We start from the raw sequence: 24651 nt of genomic DNA, 5'->3' as shown, positions 1-24651 counted from the left end.
ATTCCTTGTACATTGTATATTATGTAATTATTTGTGATTTCAGGCCATTATTGTAACCATGTAAGCTTCGCATTTTCTTATTGCTGCGCCCTGCAACCCTAGGGTCTGGTGCGCATAAAAAGTGAATAAAATAAACAAACAAACAAAAGTTCCTTTCTGTAGACATGTCGGGTGATGCTTCTCCACACCTGGGTCACCCTCTTCCGGTTTTAGACCCCTCTCGAATGTCAGCCTCCCTCCATCGGGTTCACTACGGCTTTTCAAAAAAAACTTTCACCTGTTGCATAAACAAGCCTTAATGTCTTTTTAAACAAGGCACTGTGGATATCCTTCTGTCGGGTTCACTCTGTCATTACAATGTTCTTTAGGGCATCATGCTTCACCGCTTCCTGTCGGCATCCCTCCGTCGGGTTCACTCTTGCCAATCATACAATTCCTTCTCCTTTCTCACTAAGTGGGATTCGTCTCCCTTTGCTTTCCAATGATTTGTCCGCCAAAAACATTCGACTGTACAGAGGATTTTGATAGACCATGTTTGACCACTTTGACCCCTTTGCTTGCGGCTCTCCCAAAACCTTCTTATTTCAGTAGTTTCAACCAAACACGGGATCAACCAGAGTTTCTCGAGTGAACACCCACGTGGTGCTGGACCCTTCTGCAGCTGGTTTTCCCTTAATATTAACAGTTCTTTGAACTTCCCTTAAGTTGCTACTTTGCGGCTTTTGTTCAACACAGTTCAGTTTCTTATCGGCTCTCCCCTCGACTCACCGGCTACGATGAACCACTTGGCTTTTCTTGTACCTTGAGTCAAGGACGCTACCACGGTAGCCGGCGTCCGTCTCTGTCCTGCTCATCAGCATAGGCATGCTCCGTGCACCGTTGACATCTGCTGCAACATATACTGGCTGTTGTCCGGGGTCTTACGATTCCTTTCATGGAGGTTTGGCGGGTCTGGGCCGGAAATGGTAAAGTCGCTTCTCTCCTAGTCACCCCTTCGATTCTCGCTGCCAATATCCCCTCCTCTTGAAATGCAGTTCCTGGATAGCTCTCGCGTTGTGTGGTCTGCCTTGCTCGTCTTGTGCTCTCGTGCTCCACCTTGTATCCATGTGGGTAAGGGAAAAGGATGTCAGGTGTGTGTGATTTTGGTCAATTGCCTGACTTTGCACGACCCTTGTACTGGGACATGTTAGGTAAACGGCTCTGGGGTTAGTCAGTTGTCTTTCGTGGTGTGCAAAAGAGTTGGTGTGGAAGGGGGGGCAGTGTTTCTGAATATCCCACGTGGTATGTTGGAGAATAGGTGTTGGAAGAAGGGGGATACTGCGTATCACCAGTCAGTGTCCCACTACCACTCCCCGAGGTCCCCCCCAGCCAGGTAATCCCTCCTCAGTGGTCCACCCCCATGAACTGGATCCAATAGTGATGGCCGTGTCCTTGGCCACCTGGATGACAGATCCCCAGAGACTAGTTAGGGAGACACCTTCAGGTTTCTCACAACTGCCACCTGCTAGGGTGCTGATTTCTACCTTGTGTCTCCTTTCCTCTACTTCTTTGAGTGTGGCCCTCCTTGACACCAGTTCACACGGTTGTCTTCCTTCCATCATGTATCCAACATCTTCAGGTCTCCCCTGCACCCCCTCACCCCTTACAAGTACCCTGCTCTGGACCAAACAAACCCTCACAAAACTTCCTGTTCTGGCCATCTTCTACCTCCTGATGTCTTCCAGGTTTCTTCAGTATTCCCCTCTAGCACCTACCTCCTCCTGCTGTTGTCCACCCTCCTCCTTGCTCTCTTTCCTACCACCTCTATCTGATGTTATCCGGTCTTCTCCTTGTTTTCTCCTATCAACTCATTCTGTTTTCCAAACTCCCTGCACTTTCTCCTACAACCTTCTGATGGTTTCCAAACTTCTTCCCGCTTTCTTCTACGCTCTTCTTCTGATGTTGTCCAATTTAGTCATATTCTCTTACCACCTCCATTTCATCTCCAACCTCTCTTTTCTCTACAAGCTCTACCTTTTCTCCAACTCACTCCAAACTCTCACCAGAAGCTCCTTCTTTAAACACAAAAACTGTGAAACAAAGAGCCTGCCCTTTTATAGGCCTGCATCACCTCCCCATGGACTTGTCTTTCTCTGACATTCTGCACCTCTGAATGCAAATGGGTGAGGGTATGTGATTGGCTAATCCGATCGTATTCGGCTGACCACGAGGACCATTGTGAGTGTACCAAGCCTTTAAAAAGATGTTACACCATTTTGGATTACACATTCCTCTTTGATGGTGGCTCTATGTCGCAGCACGTGTATTTGCCTGTGTGTTACCGCTTGTGGCATGAATCAGTAAAATCTGACGCCTTCGCTGTGTGCATCACTCCTGCGGGGAGAGCACTGCTGGAAGAGGTATGCTGTTCTGTGCATCTCTGCGTACTTGCTCGGTTAGTCACATAGAGAACTTCGTAGTACTTCTTAGACATCGATCTGGATTCAGGGCATGCAGAGGCACGGAAACTGCTCTCCTGAGCAACCATGAAGTCATGCTTGCAAATCTCCACTCTAAACTCTCCCACTGTTCTCATTCTCCTTGACCTCTCCTCTGCCTTTGACACAGTCAACCATTCTATCCTCATAAAACGACTCTGATACCCTCGGCATCACTGACCGGGCACTGGATTGGCTGACCCCTTTCTTCACTAATCGCCCTTCCTAGTTGCAAATGGGCCCTTTCTCCTCCACCACCACACTTTCTACCTGTTGCGTCCCCCAGCGCTCTATCCTATCGCCATGGCTCTTCAATATCCATCTCGCCTCTCTGGCTCACCTGTTCCCCCCCCCCTCCTTCTCTCCTCATTTGCAGATGTATGTTGATGACACACAGCTCTCCTTCTACTTCCTCTTCTTCGTCCTCATTCTCGGAATGTCTGTGCGCCATTCAGGCATGTTATGCAGCTAACGAACTCGGTCTTAATGCCAGTAAGATGGAGACCCTTTTCATTGGGACACCTGTGCCCTCCTTTCTACCTACCTTCTGGCCTCCCTCTCTGGGGTCTCTACCCACACCATCCTGTAAGGTCATAAACTCTGGGTCATCTTCGACTACGCTCGCTCCTTCACCCCTCACACCATGGACCTTACCAAGAAGGCCCACTTCCAGCTCCATCTCCTCAGAGATATTCTCCCTTTCCTCATCTTTCCCAAGAAGCTCAATGTCTCCAGAGCTCTGGTCCTCTCTAGGGTGGACTACTGCAACAGCCTCTTTCTCAATCTTCCTCTTTCCTCCCTACGCCGCCTCCTGGTGATTCCAGAAAAGGGCTGCAAGACTTATCATTGGCCTCAAGTACAGGGACTCTCCAGCCCTAAAATCTCTCCACTGGTTCCCGGTGGCTGCAAGGATCACATTCAAGACCCTCTGCATCATCCACAAGGCTTTCTGGGGCCTGGGAGCACGCCATCTCCAACTTTCACTCCCTAAATACTCCCTGACTAGAGCCCTCCGCTCCTCCAAGCTTTTCTCTACCTCTTTCCCTCCCCTGCTAATCATCGCACTGCCGCTGGGACTGGTGGCCTGGTCCTCATGAACCTCACAGTATACCTTCTACCCAGTCGACACCAGCACGCCCCCCCCTGCACTGCCCCTGCCGGCCCCTGCTTGGCGGCTCTACATCCCACCCTGGGCGTCACCCGCACTACCACTTAGTCTGAGGCCTCCTCCTGGGCACTTCCCTCCCGGGCCCCCCGCCAGCACTTGCCCATACCTTGCCCCCCTCCCATCCCCATCTCCTGCACTTCTCTTCACTGCACTTGCACTACCGAATATCACACGGCCAAAGAGGACCATGACGGTATAGTTAGTGTTTTGCCAATGTTTTTTTTCTCTCTTTCCTGTTCCCTTCCCATTTTGCTTTGTGGCGCTTTGAAATACAATTCTGTTGTATAAGTGATTAACAAATTCTCAATAAAATAAAATGTTCCTTGCGTACTTACTCTGTGAGATGCACAGGAAAGATCAAAAGGCTCCTGATGACCAAGTGCTTTGCTGTTCTTTCTGTTGGTCAATGTGTCCCCCACAGTGTTTTCCTGATAATCAAAGCTCTGCTCCTTTAAAGGGGAAGAGTTCTTAAATTGAATAATTGTTCTGATCGAGGAAGTAGGTATGCCCAGGGAAAAGGGACAGGTGATATGGCTTAATGATGTTTTCCTGCATCTTCATGCGTATCATTTCATATTTGGTGTTTCTTAAAGGCACATACTTAACATGAATCTGTGTCCTCAACCCATATGTATCATTACTCCTTCAGACTGTGGATAGACAGACAGCCCTTGGCTATTCCCTAGCATATTCCAGATGGGGCGTACAACTTGCTTACAGGGAAATTAGTGTATGTTAGTGTCAATTGAAACTGGACCGGACCTACCATCAGGATATTTCTATGGCCTCTTGTTCAGTTTATCGATTTGGTGGAACGGCACAGATTTATCTATGGGACAGCCCCTGGGGAAGAATGGTTGACGTGGGCAGTGCCTGTCCCCTGCCAAATGATAGGGACTAAAGAGGGTGATCAGGGGACCCATCATACTCTACCTCAGGGAGGCACCCAGCCCCCTTGGCCACCCCAGAGAAAGAAGACTATTGCAAAGTCACATGCAGAGACCCTTGCTGCATTACTCCGGAAATAAATGGTCAATGGTCCTACCCACATAGCTGGACACACTCTGGGTGGCATTTTTTGTAATGAAAACAATTACTGTCTGCTCCCCAGCGCACCTCCCCTGGGGGGGAGCATTCATCTAACCCGTTTACAATATTCACAGAGACAGCACGCCTCACATGACCTTCAAAAGAACCATCGACCATGACCAGACCATGAAAGAAAATGCAAATCAATTCCCTACTGGAACGACTCGAAGCAACCAGATCCACCTTTGGCTCAAAAATCCACCACATTCACAATTAGATTGTTTCTGTGTTGGACTGAACTGCCCCTAAAAAAAACTATCAAAACCTCTCAAAAAAAGAAACAAGCCAAATGGTTCACCCCAAGACAATCACTTAAAAAAGGAAAATCGTAAACCGGAGGAAAACAATCTACAGACTAGCACATTCGCCTACCACTAACAGTTACACCTTTACAGGGCTGATGTCCTCAGAGCAAATAAAGCACACTACTCCAAATGCATTGATTTGGCACATCACAATGAACGGTAAATGCATAAGATCATGAGAGAATATAAAAACCTGACAGCCTGTAACGCTACCCCAACACAAGAGCTCTGTGACCACATTGCTGCATATTTCAACCAAAAGATCAAAGAAGTCTAAGAACACCTAGAAAAAGGATGCTCCCATCAGCATGCCACAGAAATCTCACATATACCTCTCACTACCTCCTCTTATTGTCTTTATGCTTTCGGTCTGCAGAAGACCCACAACCTACCCTTCTGTTATGCAACCCATCAGGATCACCTCATCAATCAGGAAATCTCCAAACTTTGCACCCATCCTCAGCGACTCCATCAGCACCAGAAGAGTCCCAGCTCAGTTGAAATCTGTATACATCAGAGCTTTGCTCAAAAAGCCCTGAGCAGACCCATACGACTCAGCCAGCTATTGTCAAACATGCCTTTCATCGAGAAACGTCTGGAAAAAAATCATATCGTCAACTCTGGGACTTTAAAAAAAAAAAAAAAAAAAACAACCCCTGAATTTAGACCTTCTGGGAGTACAGAATCATCTGTGAACTCCATCTGGGATACACTTAAAAACAATGTGTATGAAAACTCAGAGTGCACTCATCCTGCTAGCCACACTTTTGACACCATCAGTCACGAGACCCTCTTGAAAAGACTAGAAGATATTGGTTATAAAGTATATACTAGATATTCTCCTTCCTCACGAGTAGATTAGAAAACCCAATCTTGGGCCCCTACAATTCGCGGCCTCGCCCACTTACTTTAGGAGTACCCCAATGATCCACACTTGCACCTCTACTTTTCAACATCTACATGACGCCCCTACTTGACATTATCAATTCATCTGGTACCTCCTACTACAACTACGCAGATGAAACAAATAATCTACACATTTGTGAACCAGCCATCACCAAACGCCACCGACAATAAAATCAGCCTAGCACATGTGGACGCATGGATGATAGAAAACAGACTAAAATTCAATCCTTGTAATCGTACAGTATCTAGCTCCACCACAATCCTGTGGCCTGAGATGGGACCCTGCCCAAACCCGTTTACCATATTAAGAAATCTTGGCACAAAAATGGACAACACCCTCACTCTCGATACACAGGTCAAAGCCATCATTAGAAGCTGTTTCTCCCAGCTCTGCATGTTATGCCACATTTTACCTTACTTAACATTCATCCACAGGGCTATGGGCATAATTTCTCTATTACTACTCAAACTAGAATATGCAAACAGCCTCTTCAACTTGGTCTCCCAGATTACCCAAAAGAGGAAACCTTTTGCATCACCCATCGTTCATACCATGGAGGGAGCCATTCCTCCTTCAGTAAGTTTCAACTCTACACGCCTTCCAGAACACATAGGTCCAGCAATGATACACTAGTACTAGTCCTCAACTTCAACAAAAAATGGCAAGGAGGATCCTCTTTTTCAGTTCTGAACAGCCTACCCTCACCTCAACTGGAGGAGAACCACCTGACTTTCAAGAAACCGTTAAAGACTTGATTTTTCAACCCACCACTTTGAAAGAATAGAAGAATAATAGCAACCGACTAAAAACTGTGCAGGAGAAACATGGGATAATATACAACAAGCATTTTTCGAAACTCCTACCATCTCTGTGGGAAACCAAGCTGACTCATGAAACCTCTCCTGTGTGGCACTGGTCTGCTCATTTACTCTCAGTGAAATCTACACCATCAAGAGTCAGGAAGTGACAACAGTCGTACCACAACTCTCCACCCCCCTCATCCCTCAACTAACTCCTCACTACTAAAATTTTGCATCCTTACACCCCCATACTCCTACAGATGATCTCCTAGGTCTAGTGTACTTAGCAGATTCAGACACTATCCATCTTCAGTCAACAACCATGCTGTTGAATTTTTGTACTCCACAATTCGGAGTGGGGGAAGGGGCAATACCGTGCGTCCCTACCCGGTCGATACCAACGAAACACAGGCAACAGATATTTCTGACCTGCATCGATTAACACCAAAGGTTTCTGCATTTGTCCTCCCGCTATCCGACAAACAAACCCTGCCCTCCATTCCTACCGAGCCATGCGCAGCAACGCCACCATTATTGGCAGAAGGGCACTATATAAGACCTCTTTACATTATATTATCCCACTGTATGGTGCTCGCCAGGCAGGATACTCCAATCAAAGGCCCCCTGTTGACCCGTATTGCCCTCAAAGTTGGGGGCTACTACCAAGATGCCACCTAACATTCCTGGGTTAGTAACCTGTCCCAGACAGTTGTTCTTATTCTTCTTAGTGGAAGTGTACTTTAAAATAGTGGTTGCGCAAGTTGTAGCCATTTTCATTCTTCAAGACCTCCAAACTGGAATCTCTAATCATTTAGAAATACAGTAACCAGACACTTTGTTCCCCTTGCATGATTGGGTGAATATCAGGAATGACCATCAATTAACATTTTCAGATAAGAGCAGCAGCCAAGAGCTCACCAAGGACTGCAGGTGGATGTCTTCTATGCTTCTGGAATCCAAATCCCTTGAGTTTTCCCGGGAAGATACATGTGAAAGTTAGTGTTTGGTAGCCAGCACTGATTGGTTGGCAATCACACGTTTGAATGGGGCATAAGTGTGTAATTGGAGGATACGTTTAATCTGTACTCTTGAGTTTGGTCATAACAAATGACACTTTGGACCAATGTTTTGCCACTGGTGGAATTTGATCCTGAAGAATCAAGCAAGAGGACTGTCCCAAGGATGACAACAGAATCTCTGCAACAGGAGCTTTAGGATTCTGAGAAATCAGAAGGTGAAACCGTCTCTCCGACGACCAGAAGCAACCTTGTATGGTGTGGCTTCCTCTTGATATACTCTTCTGAAAGAGTTTACATGATCCTCCAATTTCTAGGGCCTGCCTGTGCGGAATCCTAGAACCACATCCTTCGGTCAGCACCAACAACACCTGTTCCCTTCCTGATGCTGAAATTGCCCATCCAGCAGAAAAGTGTAACCTTTCCTGCGGCTGTCTGTCGAGATGGATTTTCAGAATAAGCCCTGTGAACAGATTCTGAGGGGACATCCTATTCTGATGAGGAGGGAAAAACAACGTCTAGCCAAAGTCAATCTGGGTGGTGTGAGTGAACAGCGAGGCTTAGACCTAGGAGTGTGTGAGAGTGGTGAAGAGTAAAGTTAAGCAAACACAGAGCACTTTTAATAATACAAATTAGGCAGAATGTATAAAAATACAGTTATTCATTTAGGCCTTAGACAACTTTTAAAATAATTATCAATGAAAAACCACGGGTAAGTAACATGCTAAAACATACACTAATAATATATACATACATTCACCGTGATGTGCTCTTCTACGAGCACTAAAACCTCACATTTAAATACAGTTAGAATCACTTTTCAATATATCAATCAATCAAAACAAATTTATTCGGATGTATAAAAACAACCATTAAACGACAAATCAACACATTATTGCACAAATCCAAAATACAAATTCTTAAAATTACAATTCATAAAACTAAAGTCAATATACATTTCCACGGACAACATACAGATACAATTAATTATCAGATGGTTATCAAAGGCTATTTTTAAAAAAAAAATAGTTGAGTAAGGGATCATACAAAAAGCAATACAGGAACCTTTGTCCCATTACTGGTGCTATTAGGCTTTGTTACAGACCTTCACCCCCTTGCAGTTTTAGAATACTATTTCTGAAATACATTGCTCTTTTCAAGAACGTCAAAAGAGCCCATGCTGTATATACAGTTTCGGCACTCAAAAAGAACACAAGAGCAGCCCTATGTGTGCGGATCAACGTCTTCTTAAGAGCTGGAATCAGTGTCAGTTTACGAATAGCAACATACCCAGTACAGAAGAACAGCAAATGAGAGAGATCCTCTCTACTGTGTCCACAGACTGGGCAACCCGCTGTGTCTGGAAAACCCTTCCAATTATGGGTGTTACCTTGCAGCTGAAGGCAATCAAACCTTGCCCTCGTGATCAACCATCTGTCCTTTTTTAGCGTACTCCATAGCAGATATGGTTGAATTCCATTCAGACAGCTAATGCTGGTATGAAATTCACCCTTTCTGTGGCCATACTCTAGCAAAGTTATTTTTCTTACTAAGGTTTCACCCAACATATATTTGTAAAGAATCACTTTTCAATATACTATAAGTGTAGTAAAGCAAATGAATAAAGAAATGGAACCAGGTAACTAATCAACACTTTCAGAACTAAGAAGTTAGCAAAGGTTAGACTGGAATTCTACATTCTGGCCTGCTGCATAGATGTGTAGGAGGCCAACCTAGTTAGTGAAAAGGGAACATCTCTGGGAGCTATAGCCAAACCAATCAAGGTAGCATGGGGAGTGGCCAAGGCTAAGTCTCAGGAAGGGCGAGTCTGGTAAAAGGTCCACGATGAGTCCATAAGGTAAGTAATCAAGGATTACATAGACAAGTAGTTATAAACAATACTGTATTTATTTATGGGCAAGCAAACACTACAATCATGACTATAAGCAAGTAATACTATCACCGAACACTCAATGAAATACATATATATATATATATATATATATATATATATAGCCCCTGTAGCCAGTGCAATAGAATTGCAATACCCACACCCCACTATACTGAAAGGAAAGGAAATGGTTATTTGCAATGTCAGTCCACAAAAATGCAACCCTAACTTTTGAAGTCCAACCCTAAATTGACTGGTGCCTTGTGCCCAAAAGGTTCACAAAGTTACAAGAAGATTTGGGAGCTGGGAAAAAGTTAGGAGGAGGGTCTTTGTGGATGGGAAATCAGTTCCACAAGTCAGTTAAGTATCTATTCTAGTAAATAAAACTGTTCCCAGCTTTCGGAAGGGTTTCGGCAACATGTTTTGCCAAAGCCAAATAAATCTAAAACTTTACCAACGTTTTCCACACTTTTACAGGTGGAGATGGAGGGGAAGGTAAGTATTGCTGTAACTTACCCCCTGTACGCGAGTTTAATTTCAGACTTGGCAGGCCATCAGAGGATTTTCATAGGTCAATTTTCCTGCTGTTGCATCCGGCCCCAGGACCCCACGAATCACGGGTGCAAAAGAAATCCCGGTTTGATTCAGATGCTGGTGCAACCTCTTCCTGCTGAAGAATGCAACTCACACGGATGCAGCACGACTCCAGGCACGACTCCAATTTCACAGGCGGGGCTCTTGTAGAACAAGCTGAGAGTCCCTAAAGTTCCAAGCAAAAACACAGAACCACAACACCTCTACTGCGGTAACCCACACTGGAGTTGGACAGTCCACAGGATGGTTCCAGGAATGCTTTTGAAGACACCAGATGGGTGGGCACCGAGCTGAAATTGGGAATGGTTGATCCCACCACTGAGAGGGTCGAAGACCAAAGGACTTGTATAGATCACCAGCCAGACAGGGTTCCTCTGGAACTGCAGCCAAAGTTGGTAGCCAGGTCTTCTTGGGACGGATCCACAGGTCTTCTGGGGTCTTCAAAGCTCGGCAGGATACATGGCTCCTTGCAGAATTTCTCCAGGATCACTGCGGCATGGCTGCAGAACTTCTCTTTTTATCCAGAAACTCAGGTGAGGCAGAAACTCCTCTCACCCAATCATGAAAGATTTGCCCCTCACACACCACAGCAGTGGTCCAATCAGGACCACTGATTTTGAAACTCATGCATACACTCTAGACATACAGAAACCAGTTTGTGGACTGGGACCAGACAGTCCCAACCCACTTCCTGGGAACACACACACATGGTCCACCACTAGCCTGCGAACAGCAAGCCTTTCCTGGGTAAAAGTATGACGATAAAACAATTTTCCTGACCTGGCACGACAAGAAGGTAACAGGACAAGATGGCCAAGGAACAAACAAAACACGTTGTGGCACAACCATGTTGAGACACTAGCCGATGTTAGTAGCCAACGCGGTAAACACGGTGAGGCTAACAAAAAGTACAGTTAAAACTGTCAAAAATTAACTGATGCCACCAGTTCGCCTTAGGCACATATAAAGTAACTAAAAAAATCAATTTTGAGTGTAGCCTACGGTCACACAAAAGAAACTCCATTGCTCTGCATTGTAAGATGCATTGTGCAATGATAAAAAGTTACCCAGTTACCCAAAAAATAGATAACAGGTCAAAAGAAAAAAGAAAGTTTTCCAGTACTGACAGCCTTAAGGGCTAGTCAGATTCCCCATAACAATGAGCAAAAGTGCAGTAGAGTGAAGCTGAAGACTTCACTTCACTGGAAAAAGTCAGGACAGTGTACAAAAACAAAATGTTTGGGGGTCCATAGAAATGGAGGGAAAGTTGCTAAAAAGAAAACTAAGAGCAAACACCAAGCAAAACCTTAAGATTACGATTCCAATTTTAAGAAGTCCTTCCCTATCTAGAAAAGAAGGGGCACTGTGCCTTTGGAGTCATAGGTTCCAATAAAAGTATTTTCCGGAGGCTACTGGTCTCTTTAGGTAGAACAAGAAGTTTTAAGTGTTACATTTTCAGTAAAAAAAATAAGAGGAAAGTTTTTAAAATACTCTTGTTGGGAGGCAGATTAATGTCTCACCCAAAGATTCTGCCCCCCTCCCATCCCAGCTTCAATACTGCAAAGGTGAGCAAAGTTACTCACTGAGACAGCTGTTCTGCCCTTATCCGCCCACGGGTACAGCAGGATTTGGGGACAACATAAGCTGAAGATGGCAAAAGCATTCAATCTAAGATTATAACAGTAAAGGCACATACACTAGGCACGAAGAAAACATGCACTCCACATGAAGAACACGTACAATAGGTAATATATGCAATTTGATATGAAGAAAATTAACATAGCATCCAAAAACATGAAACACACTAACATGGCCAATGTATGAAGGTGAAAGCAACAAATGACATGCGAATATAGCTTGCTAATTTATTTAAATGTTTTATTTGTATTTATTTATTTCTATAGCGTCGAAGCCCGCAGGCATCAGGGCGCATTACATAAAGACAAGGACAAAATTAAGTGACGGGACAGAAGAGCAGGATTACAGGTCCTGAGTAGATTATTTTACATGTTCTTTAGTGATTATACAGGTCCTTATTTGAACAACAGTGCAGCCATCTTATTAAAAAGTGGAGCCGCAGCATGTCTCTGAATGAGCACAGGCCTCAAAGCCTTGGGAAAACTCAAAAGGCTGAATCCGCAGAAATACATTTCTTTTCAGAGCACAGACAGTGTCTGTTAACTAGTGCCAAGGTTAAAGTGAAATAGGAGAGGATTTGTACAGCTGAATGAAGGCAGGAGATAGCAATTCTCAAGACGCAAACAGTATAGTCCCAGATTAATTAAAGTTTTATAAGAGCACAATCAGCCTTTGTTAGCCAGGTGCAACAAAACAGTAAGCCAAAAGACTCCATGAAGAATAACTCAAGATTGCCCCTGGAGGCAACAGAAAACATGACGCACAATTTAAAACTAGATGAAATCTCAATAAATAATAAGTAAATCTATTCAAAACACAGTCCCATCGCATGTGACCCATAATTGGAGAAAACTGCCCATTCATTAGAAGCGAATACAGATCGGACACCTGCCGTACTGCCTAAACGCACACATAGACATGAGATGCCACACAAGGCCAAATACAAAGGGATTGCCCGATCTCCTGGCCTGAGAATGAGAGATGGTAACTCTTAGTTGAATGAAGAATGTTCCATGGGCTTCTCTCCTCCTACTCTATGTCTGGCTCATATCCTGACAACGTGTCAAGTGTCCAAGGTTGGTGGTAAGCAATGTGCCAACCTATCAAAATCCTTAGGGACATGCCGCCCATCAAGTAGTATGCCAACCAACCCCTTGCCCTAACAATGATGTACCTTAACCTTTATCACTATATGGGAGGCTCCAGGGGGAGCCATCTGATACTTGAAACCCAATACTATGTTCAACCCTTATGGAATATATATGTAGCGAAACCCACTAACCTATCCCCGTTCCTTGTAGGTTTCGTAAAAAGATATTATGTTATGACAGCGGTGATGATGAGTTTGTAGTACTTCGGCAATTGTTTTTGATTAATATGTTGCGAGCAGCGAGACTTGAATGCTTGTATGCTGTCCCGCTTTGTTTCAATGTGAGTAAAGTTGGGTTTTGCCATGCACTTTGTCTACTCCATCATTGAGTCTGGTTTGGATTGACTGATTCCTCTAGATGCATCTGGGATTTTAGGGCCACCTTAACAGGCTCCCAATCCATCCACCCTAGGGAAGAGCTAGGAGTGGATACTAGTCCATACCACCACCGTTTAAAGCGAGGTATGGGAAAGATCAGGCTAGGACCATATGCCCATAAAACCCTTTGGAGAAGGAGCAGGAGGAGTAAAATGGCATTGTACTCAGATTCACTCAGACACCACCTTAGGAGTTCCTGAAAATTTGGGGCTTTTAGATTTGTGGCTTGGCTCCGTTGAAGAAAGCCCAGGGGTTGCAGGTGCAGAGGTCCCTTAGGTGTCTGGTTCTTGGATCTGACTAATTTACCATTCTGTGCTCTGATGGACCAGATTCTGGACAGCTGGACACTCTGTACACACCGACTTTAGGACCACCACTCCAACTTAGAGGACTCCCAGGATGCAACTCAGATGGCAAACAGCGATGGCCACGTCAAGAAAATTGCAGAAGTTTCCCCCCATGGAGAGACCAAAGAAACTGGTCCTGGAAGGCCACATTTCGAGGCAGAGATCTGCAACGTCAGGAAAATGATTCTTGCTTGATAAACTGGAGGGATCTGTAGAGTCCAAAGGCTAAACTGAGGTCAGTGAAGCAGGACAAGAGGACGTCCGGCTAGCCCACAGGATGGTTCCAGAGTGCTTCCAGCAGCTGGATCTTCGAGCAGAGGTTGGGACTGGTTGTTCCTACCATTCCAGGGGGCCAAGCACCAATGAAGGTCTTCAGGACATGTGCAGAGAGACAGGGCTTGGCGGTCTTCCAATGATCTTCAGGGAGCTTATCTCCTTCGTAGAGGGTCCTGACTCCAACAATGATCTGATGAACAGCTGTACGAGTCATCCTTTTATCCAGGATTTGGGCTGCAGTACCCCCAAGCCTGACAACAGCAAGGATCTACACCGTTCAAATTGGCAGGGTCTGTCCAATCCTGGACAGCCTCTGGTCATTGCATCTGCCCAGCAACAGACACACGCGGCATGGATGTAGACTGGGACCAGACAGACCCTGCTCCAACAACACAAGGCATAAATTAATTTGGCAAAATTGGTTAGTCAAAAATGAGGCACAAAAAATGTTTTGAGTAGCTATCCAACCTAAATGATTATCAATTTTCATGTCTCCATTTTCAATGGAATGACCAGTTAACTGATACAAGGCAATAAAGACTCAAGTTTGTGGTTGTGCCATTTTTGCTTTTCTATCAAGTTTGTTAAAACATTTTATCAGCATTTGGCATAAAAGTGCATAGCCACAATAAAATGGTTGGTTTAAGACCATGGAAAAAAACTGTATAAAGGATTCTAAAAATAAGACGTATCATGTGCTGTGCTTAGTGTATTGTGCTAGTCGCTAGTCTATGGAACAATTCCCCCAATTGTATTTGGAGTTGGAGTTGGCCCTGGCTTGAGCAATCGGGTGGGTGCAGAAGAGATGTAAACCAGGGTTGGCATTTTCAGAAATCTGTAGACGGAAAGACTGTTAGGGCTTTGTATGGGTCGTAGTGCTGTATTAACAGGCGGTGTATTGAAAGACTTGTATGAAGGTTTGGAAAAGATGTGGTGATACAGAGCAAAAATGAAATGCATTGGCACATCTAGGATTGAGTCACAGAGCTATATTCTGCCTAGTGCTAGCGTAGCAGGGAGTGCTTCAGGTCAGAGGTACATTGGCAGATTTATATGCTGATCCCAATGCTGAAGTAGCATGTGATTCTGCAAGTTAGGTAAAAGATATATCGGTATAGATAAGTGCAGGCCCCTGTGCTAGCTTCAAGGCCATTTTAGTGGTATAATAGTAGGAGCATCAAGCACATATTCCACAAATATCATTAGAAATGACACAAATATTAGTTTGGATGTTGATGGGGTGAACCGAAATATTCCCTGTGTCTACTCCTGCAGGATGGAGCCAATAGGGGGCGTGGAGGCGGGATCTGTGGCAAACAAGCTGTGGCGAATGGCTCGCAACAAAACGTCCTGATCAGGATTTATGTGCACTTTCATGTTCAATAAAACCTAGCAGCTACTAAGGTTAGCTCATGAAAGCCAAGTAGGCTCCAATTTTGTGCCAACAAATAAAGTTCAAATACCAGTTTCATTGCTTAAATAACATGTGTGACCCCTGGCAAGTCATTTATTCTCACTGCGCCTTCTAATCTTTAAAAAATTGGAAGTGTTTGGTTCTGAAGTTTATTCATAAAAAGCCCTCACAGTTTTGAAATCCATTCAACATATCAACCAATTATATGTACACGGTTACCAAGGTATTTGCTGCTTCGTTTGTTCGGGGCAAGTTAATTATATATCACGCTGTTGTCACTCCAGACTCAGACTTAATTTTCTGCCACTGCTGTCATGTGAAAAGCAATGTGCATATTCAGAGGCGGGAGAGGTTTGATGTAAAGAGCAGGAGGTAAAGAGGGATGGTAGAAAGTGAAAGCATCAGAATAGTGGACATTTAGTAAATAATTGAGGCGCTCGCTAAGAAATCATGGTGAAAGAGGAACCGCGGCTTTGGCAAGGTGACTGATGCACGCTGTCTACAGAATCATCCTGCCCAGCTCAGAACTTTTACAAGGCTGCCTGTGAAGAGGTCCCGGACAAGTGTGCTCTTGGGAGGAAGGTCAGTCAGTCTGGACTCTGGGGTTCTACACAGCAGCACCCATCAGAAGCGTCACGCCATGTCTCCGGACACACTCGCCCTCACAAAATGGGTCCACAGTTTGAACATACTTCTATAACTAGAATCCTGCAGGTCTGCCCTTCTGCCCCCTCACCATTATGTGGTATTTCCCCCCCCCCCAAAGCAGCTGCTTAGCTGGTTGAATTCGCCTGCTATGCTCCGGCTTCTTACTTATCGACATCCACGATGCAGGACAGCAGATAGGTGTAAGCGGCTCGACCTGAAGATTTGGGCCCTCCTACACATGCACTCCACTGAACAGCACGTGCTTGCGTGTATGCACTTGAGGGGAACCATCTCCGGTTCCGAAGCACCTAAAAACCTTCCTCTTTGCCTCTGCTTTCTCTCCCCCTCTACCCTGTTAATATTAATGTAACTGCAATGAATCTGAAAAGGGGCCACTCACCTATCCCGGTCCGTGGCCCTGCCACTCTCCTCTGCACTGCCTCCCTGGCAACCCCTGCACTTGTGGGACTGTCTCTGTATCCCTACAGCCCCCCCTCCCAGCACTTGTCTGCACTTATCTTGCACTTGCCACCAGCTGGCCCTTATTATTTATCTTGTTTCTAACTAACCTGTACTGCACTTCTCCTCTCCCTTTCCCCCTTGCACTTTTCCCTTCCCATCCACCCTGCACTTGCGCGATCTGAATGACACTTGGCCTAGTAGGATCGTTGACTGTCTGCCTTTGTCTCCCCCCACCCCCCTGCCTCGTCGCGCCTTGAAACACTTATGATATGGCATTTATAACGCGCCTATACACATCATATCATATCATATCATATGGGCTGGGCACAACTGCTGCTACGTTTCAGCCCAGCCCCGAAACCTCTGCCTTGTCTGCGCATTGTGCACACTACTCTCAGGGGCAATAATATAATACTGAAGTAGCACTATCCATGCTCTAGAAATCATGTTGCAGGTAGTATGACACGAGTAATGAAATAAAACACAAATCACTGGTATTGTATCACAAATTGCGATGCGATACTGCTGATTTTAGGCCTTGCAATCGGTCACACACGTAGACCGTCACTTTGCCTACATGGAGCTTTCGCTGGTAAAGGGCTTACTATATATGGGAAGTCTGGCCAATACAGCGCAGGCAGAAGGTCAAATGGCAAGATAGGCAAAAGACAGGCAAAAATCTCAAAATACAGCAATTTTAGTGTATATGGCACTCTAATTGGCATTAAGTGGTAAAATGCAAAAGTCCAAGAGATTATTAAAAAGAAAACACTATAAAAGTTCGCTGCCACCAGTCCATCCTGGACACATAGTGCAAGTAGCCACAAAGTTGCTACTAAAAAAGTTACAGGGGCACAGTGTCCCTGTCGCACTTCACAGAAGGTGTACAGGAAAAATAATCAAAGACCTTTAGTATGGAGAACAGAGGTCTCCTGCACTGATAGCCATATGGACTGAACTATGCCCCCCAAAACACGTGAGCATAGCAAAGTAAGTGGAGCAAAAAGGCTTCACTTACCTTTGAAAGTCAGGAAAAGTAATCAGTGTTTTTGTTCATATGTTGTTATGATGTGATCTTTTTTTTAAATAAATATTAAAAAAAAAAAATAGTCAGGAAAAGTTCAGAATAACAGCGAAAAGTAGAGTGCACCATTAGTGTCTTTCCTAACACTGCTCGAAGGACCCCTCACTGCAGTCTCCTCACTGGTGTGACTGACAGTTTCTTCCTTGGGCTTTCACCTGGGACATCTCCAAACTCTTCCTGAAGTAGCAGTTCCAACATCCTTGCACTGCAGTCATCCTGTGCTGACCCCTGCCAATACGGCTGAGGACACAAGACTAGTTACAGCCTTTCCTCACTAAATCTTTCGCAAATGTACATTCCCCGCCCCTTACTATTTTGAGAAATATGCGTTTACGTGTTCCGTACATGCACATATACTGTTCTCAGAAAGCCATCACATGTTCAAAACACCCTAGCTGAGACCCACAGCATGTAGACGTGTATTAATGATAGTTACGTTGGCCTTACGTTCATTTTGGTGTGTTTATGAGCAGAAAAAATGCAAAAGTTGGCCACTCCAACTAAGTATTTCAGAGGGAAAAAAACTTTGCGAAAGTATTTTATAGTTAAGGGGATTTGCTTTTGCTTTCTTTCCCAGTCTACCACAATCCACATAGATATACAGGCTTGTGTGTTCATTTTTGCAGGTTAGGGAGTCAAGACAATGAAACAAGCACTTTTTTGAAATCCACACCACGGCAATTAATCAAGACACACCAAACACAAACCTGCATGCACCTTACAGCCCAATTTACTCAGATTGAGAACATCATGTTGATTCAGAACGATGTTCCCAGACTCCTTAAGTCTCCCTGCAAACAACTCAGAATCAGTGAGCAGAAAGCAACATTGTTTTCGTTTCACATTTTTCAAAGGCATTTTTGCAGTAGTCCCACATCGTAACTACTGTTTATATAATTTGAATTTTTTTACATCTATTTTAAAAATCTGATTTATTCCCCCAAATCACGAGTCCCTCGCAATGACACTACCTTACACCTAAACATCATGCACATTACCATCCTTGGTCAACCTACCAGTGCTTAATTTTTAAGAAAATAAGTGCCAGTGCCCAAACATTTTCTTGCAGGGTGGAGGTACCGTTCGCCATTTACTGTTGCCACCACCTAGTGTTGCTCCATATAGTGTCACATGGGTGCTGCATAGTGTGTGTCAACATATTTGGTGTCAAGTGGAGCAGTTTACCATCTAACCACAGGAAAAAAAAGAGCAAAAATGCTTTCTTCCAATGTTAAACTGATGGGCGAATGTAGGCAATATCATTGCTGAACTGATGAGTTGCCTGTCAAACACTGCAGCTTGTGTTGGGGCAGTTGGCTGGTGACTGTCCCGTTAACCCCCCTTCGATGGTTATTACACCAGAGAATCTGCACCAATTTCATGCAGTGACAGCAGTGTGCGTACATGGCCAGCATCAGTGCCCAGGGTTGTCACTTTGCATCTCATTGTCTTTCATGAAAATTGATAAATAGTTCTGCCCAGCCAACCTGGGTCATTACGTTTGTGAATAACAATGAGCCAGCCCAGGATGCAGAGACCCTGTCCAGTGCACACTGTTGTTGATTGTTATGTTACTATGACTGACAGTTAAAATAATCAAGTTGCCAAACAGCATAACATAATGAAGCAAGGCTAAAAATTAGTGGCAGGGCTGAGCCCTGGCAAGCGCCTCCACAAATTAAGCACTACAAACTGCACAAAAAAATCTGACATTCAATTACAATAACAGATTGATAATGAATAGCTTATAATTTTACTTGAACTGTAAACTTACTTTGCTTGTGCGACAAGTGCAGAATTGAAATTTGAACTAAAAGTTGATGCAAATCCTGGCAAAACTGAAGCTGCTGATGGGCAGGATGAAGAAGCCGGTAACGGAGCCACAGCCGCCACTGTAGAAGGAGCCTGCATGCCTGGGAAAGTGGGAGCACCAGCATTGGTAGGCGGCGTATTTGAGCCCGGAAATCCAGGGAAGGATGGGTTTGATGATGCCAAGTGTCCTGGAGTAACAGAATAAAGAGAGGGGACAGCAGTGGAAAGGTTCATGGGAAAAGGAGAAGCGCTAGCGTTATGAACAGAGACAGGCATGCCGGTGAAAATGGAGTGTGCAGAGGTGGAATGAGATGAGGGTGTTGCTGAAACAACTGTTGTGGGATCTGAAAACAAAGATCCTGCCAGACCAGCAGAAGAAGTAAAGATGTGGCTGCTAGCAAATGTTGTATTGGGGGAAAGAGACGTGTAAGGGGGAAGCGAGGAAAAACCAGTGGGAACAGTAGAAGAACTATGCTGGGCAAGCGCAAGTGAGGAAAGAGTGGCATTATTTAAGGTCGCACCAAATGATGCTAGACCAGCATAACCTGGGTTCATTGCATTAGATAAACTGCCTGGCATTGCGGCACCTGGGGGAAACACATGGCCTAGAACTGTTGACAAATCAAGTGCACCACGAGATGGTGTGGCAGAACGGGAAGGACCTTTGAATGCAGAAGGGGTGGGACTTGGGGGTTCCGTTTTTATAGGAACGGGTTTGCCTGAGACAGCTGTGGTTGAAGACATGATATGCTCTGAATGTGGTGTAGCAGTGCTATGGAAACGAGGGCCTACAGAATTACACCTACCCTGAACTGATGCTGGAGAAGGAGTGACTGCTGGAGATTGAGCTGGCACCTTTGGGGGTGTGGATGCTGAAAGAGAACTGTGGCCTGGGAAAACAGGCATCCCTGGAGTAGAAGTCCTTTGAGGTGTTGAAGTGGCATTATAGCATTTGTTAGCGAAGGAACCTGGAGAGTCAGAGCGCTGATGAGAAGCAGCTGAGAAAGGAGGCACTCCAGCTGGAAGAGGTGAAGGCAGTCCAGAAGAATTTAGTATTGAGGCATCATTTGATGTCAGAAACCCTTTTAGGACAGACAGAAGAGGATTTCCCAGACCGGTTTGTCCATGGCCGCCTAGAACTGATGCACCAGCAAGCTCAGCAAGAGCTGAATTGGAGAGGCCCTGTAAAGCAGGACTCAAAGGTAAAGGAAGACCACTAAAAATGGACGACATTGGATTCGTACTAACTGAAGCAGTGGATGTAGTGGACGAATAAGGGAAACTGGGGAAAGGTGAGGACACAGACGAAAAAGCTTCATTTTGTACAATAGCTGGGCATGGTGTGGCAGCGCCACGGGGAGTTGGTGGAGCAGAAGAAAGCCCTGAGAAATGGGCAGGACGTGGTGTGGAAGGGGCGCTATTTACAGCTGCTGGAGGAAGAGCAGATGAAGGACGGCTTCTGATAACGCTGGGAGTCGGCGTGGAGCGTTTAGGGGAAGGAACAGCTGGGGAAGCTTGTCCAGGGAAGGCAGGCGGTAACGGTGTGGACAGGTTCATCCCAGGGACGGCTGCAGGTGTTGACGGATGACTCATAGGCTTAGCCGGTGATGGATTTGGGACTGGAGTAGCTGCTGGAGTTGGTGGAGCTGACGAATTGGGAGCCGGAGGAGTAAATAGCTGATTTGATGATGCAGGAAAAGCTGAAAAGAAAAACAATCTGTCAATATTTTAAAAAGAGGGAGTAGGTATACATGAGTATGTGCTCATATAATAGATTAATAATATATATTGCCATTTCATATATTATTTAAAATGCATTTTGTGGAAAGCATAGTACAAAGATAGCATACAGTAAAAGGTTTACTTATACATGGGCAGTTTCAATCAGGTACAAGGCTCAGAAGATGAGTAAATTGATGGGGTTAATATGCCCCCTGTCCCCCAGATCGGATTTCGAACAGTGTAGGAAATTCGATGACCAAGCAGGGCAAACCCACTCCCTGCACAAAGGAGCAGCTAGCCATCCAAAAAATATAAATTTTCTGTGTATTGGATTTTCACATCAATGCACTGGGAACTGTGTTCAATAATATAGGCCAAGGAAAGTAAGCCTTGATCTGGATATTATGGTACAAGCCGACCAACATTGCAAACTCTGCCCTTTATTGGAACATGCCCACAAGGAGTTATCAGTCATCGACCACTTCTACTTTCCCACTCCAAATGAGCGCTTTGGGGTTGCAAGGGGCAGCCCTAAATCCCATTGAGAATATTTGATAAGGGTGTGCACGCCTCATGTAAATCACTTTGGATATAGCGATTCACAAACCACGTTCAGTCCATTGCTCTAACATTTCAGCTGCTTCAAACCCACAACATTTTGCTATAGAGCAGTTCAAATCATTCATATGGCTATCCATGAACTGTATAAATAATGCAGAGAGGCAATGTGTCCGTAAACTCGAAGCAGTCTCGCCAGTTGCTTGCAATCTTAAACAAATTACAATTGTTGAGATATTGACAAAAACAATACAATGTTCAGGGGGCATAAAATCAAGTTGCAAGCTACTAGTCAGCCATAAAAAAAGTCAACTCAATTCTACACATACATAGAGAACACCATTTCCTACTCGCCAAGTGTCAAATATGGCTAGCTACTGGCAAGTGCAAATTGTGCACCCTGCAAAGAGCATTATAATGGCTAAAATACCCAATCAGTACTAAAAAGGCATGAAGACATGTAAATGGATCATGGGAGGTACATTTTAGATTGAAACGGAATATTTTACCATACAATGATAATTATTGGTATTTTTGGGGATTGTGCAAAAGAGGATCTGCATTTACAAGCATTGGCAGGCTTGTGGACAAGGGATAGAAGTAATGAAAGTGTTGTGAGGGTAGGGTACCAATAACCAGGGCATAGTTGAAAGAGCTGAAAGCCTCCAAGTCAAGGCACAGGTTGGGATAGCATGCTGCAAATGAAGGATGTGACTGAGGCATGGAGAGATTGAGTGAGCATTTCTATTTGTGGATCGAATGGGAAAGTGTTAAGATGGATTTTTAGAACCAGACCTGGGGGGAGGGTTCCGAGAGGCCACCTTAGTTAGCGAACAGAGTAATCACTTCGCTCTAGCCAAACACAATCGAGGTAAAGTAGCACTGCTGTAAGGCCTAGACTTTAGGAGATATGGGGTGGTGTAGTGGTTCAGTGAGACACAGAACACTCAAATAAATCAAATTACATTCTATTTCTTAAGGCTTAACACACTCTATAATTATATAATCGCAATTAAGTAACCATTACTAAAGCAAAACCATATATATTTATCGTGATAGTGACTAATTATTGTCTCATGATGTTAGCTCAATTTAGCAAATGGTGAGCAAATGTTAGAGTGCTTTAAATGTGCATGTACAATGTGGGATACAGTGTCTATTAATGCACCATTTTGTATGCCAAAATGTAAACATGAATTTTCGTTTTTGTTCTACACAATTATTATACATGTCCTATACATTTTCCATAGCATGTCGTCTGTAGTTGTGCATTTTGCGGGCTCAATATATTACTGCCTCACAAGTGGTATATAGTCAAAGATGGCAGAAACGATTACAGGATCCATCAATAGCCGGTGCCTAGTGTATTACGAGATCAAACAAACGACGGACTATGAAGTGAGGACCAATGGGTGCCTTACTTTCTGTCGTGCCTCTATTCCATGCCACTCCCACCACTTGTATATTTTTATGTGTTTTCACTGGAGGCTGGGTAACATGAACAAGCAATGGGTGTGTTGCGGAACTCAATGTTGTGATGCCGCCATACCTTGGCTACATTTTGGGATTGTAAGATTTTATGTAAACAGTAAAGATTAATTGTTTACATCGCTATCCGGACTCTAGAAAATATATCTGCAAGGCAGCCTATTGGGAGTGGGACTAAACTGCTGATGGTATCACAGTCTGGAAGAAGAGGAAGATTATATATATATATATATATATGATACATTACTCACCATAATCATATTTCTGATGCTTGTATCTGCTTAGATTCACATGCTGTACATAGGCCGACATCTATTGGAAGCTGTGGAGTATTACATGATCCTTCACGCGTGTAGAACCCTCAGATTGTATTTTTCTGACATGAGGTAGCATGAGGAGTAGCGCGAGTACAGATTATCCAAGCAGATAGATAAATAAGACTACAAGCATCTATGTGCCTTCTCTCAGAGGGGAGGAAGGGCGGGCACATGTGAATCTAAGCAGATACAAGCATCAGAAATACGATTACGGTGAGTAATGTATCCCTTCTGAGGCTTGTGGAATCTGCTTAGATCACATGCTGTGCATAGATTAGCGAGCAGTGCTAGAAGGAGGTGGGATGTGAGAAGGGTCATGAGCGAACAGGTGCCTTAGAACAGCTTGTCCCACTTGAGTATCTGTCTTGGAATGAGTGTCAATGCAGTAGTGCTGAGTAAAAGTGTGAATCGAGCTCCATGTAGCTGCTTTACAAATGGCGTCAAGAGGTACATTTGCAATGAAAGCCAGAGTGGCCCCAGTGCCTCTTGTAGAGTGTGCTCATGGCGTAAAAGGCAGAGTTATTTCAGAAAGGGAGTAACCCAGTTGGATACATTTGACTATCCATTTCGAGATGGGACCTTTAGAGACACGATCTCCCTCTCTGCCTCTAGCTACGGAGGCAAACAGTTGGTCTGTTCTTCTTAGCGGTCTGGTCTTGTCTACATAGTAGAGGTCCGCTCTTCGCACATCTAGAGTGTGTAGTTTCACCTCAGCAGAGCTTTGGGTTCTTGGAAGAAGGCCGGTAGCTCAATGGACTGGTTAACGTGGAAGTTAGAAATGAACTTAGTTGAGAACCTAGGATGAGTTCGTAGAACCAGTTTATCCTTGTGAACAGTAAAGAAAGGATCCTGCACTGACAGAGCCTGAATTTCACTGACCCTTCTTATGGATGTAATGGCTACTAAGAAGGCAGTTTTATAGGTCAGGTGTTTGAGACTGGCTTTATGCATGGGTTTGAAGGGGGGGCCCATGAGTTTAGCAAGCACCACATTAAGGTCCCATCCTGGTGGTGGGTTCGAAATTGCAGTGTGAAGTCTCTTTACCCCTTCCATAAATGCTTTAACCACTGGTACTTTCCACCACAACACCTTGTTATGGGAGGTGGTGTA

General features: G+C 44.6%; 1 protein-coding gene across 2 annotated transcripts in view; it reads right to left on the bottom strand.

Moving 5' to 3' along the window:
* The window catches only part of PROSER1 (proline and serine rich 1), a 918625-nt gene that overhangs the window by 252622 nt on the left and 641352 nt on the right, over positions 1 to 24651 (bottom strand). Inside the window, exons 11-12 of one of the 2 annotated variants that reach the window (XM_069640685.1) lie at positions 20263 to 21156; positions 19419 to 19644 (exon numbers count right to left, since the gene is read on the bottom strand). In XM_069640685.1, the coding sequence (XP_069496786.1) occupies positions 19419 to 19644; positions 20263 to 21156 (1120 nt within the window). Of the gene's footprint in view, positions 1 to 19418; positions 21157 to 24651 lie in introns of both variants that reach the window. The other variant, XM_069640684.1, reaches the window with a different exon arrangement.

This window comes from Ambystoma mexicanum, chromosome 7q, assembly GCF_040938575.1.
Source record: "Ambystoma mexicanum isolate Mex_15411 chromosome 7q, UKY_AmexF1_1, whole genome shotgun sequence".
Classification (NCBI taxonomy): Eukaryota; Metazoa; Chordata; class Amphibia; order Caudata; family Ambystomatidae; genus Ambystoma; species Ambystoma mexicanum.
The sequence above is the reverse complement of the archived record's forward strand: the minus strand, read 5'-3'. Positions and strand labels throughout refer to the sequence as shown.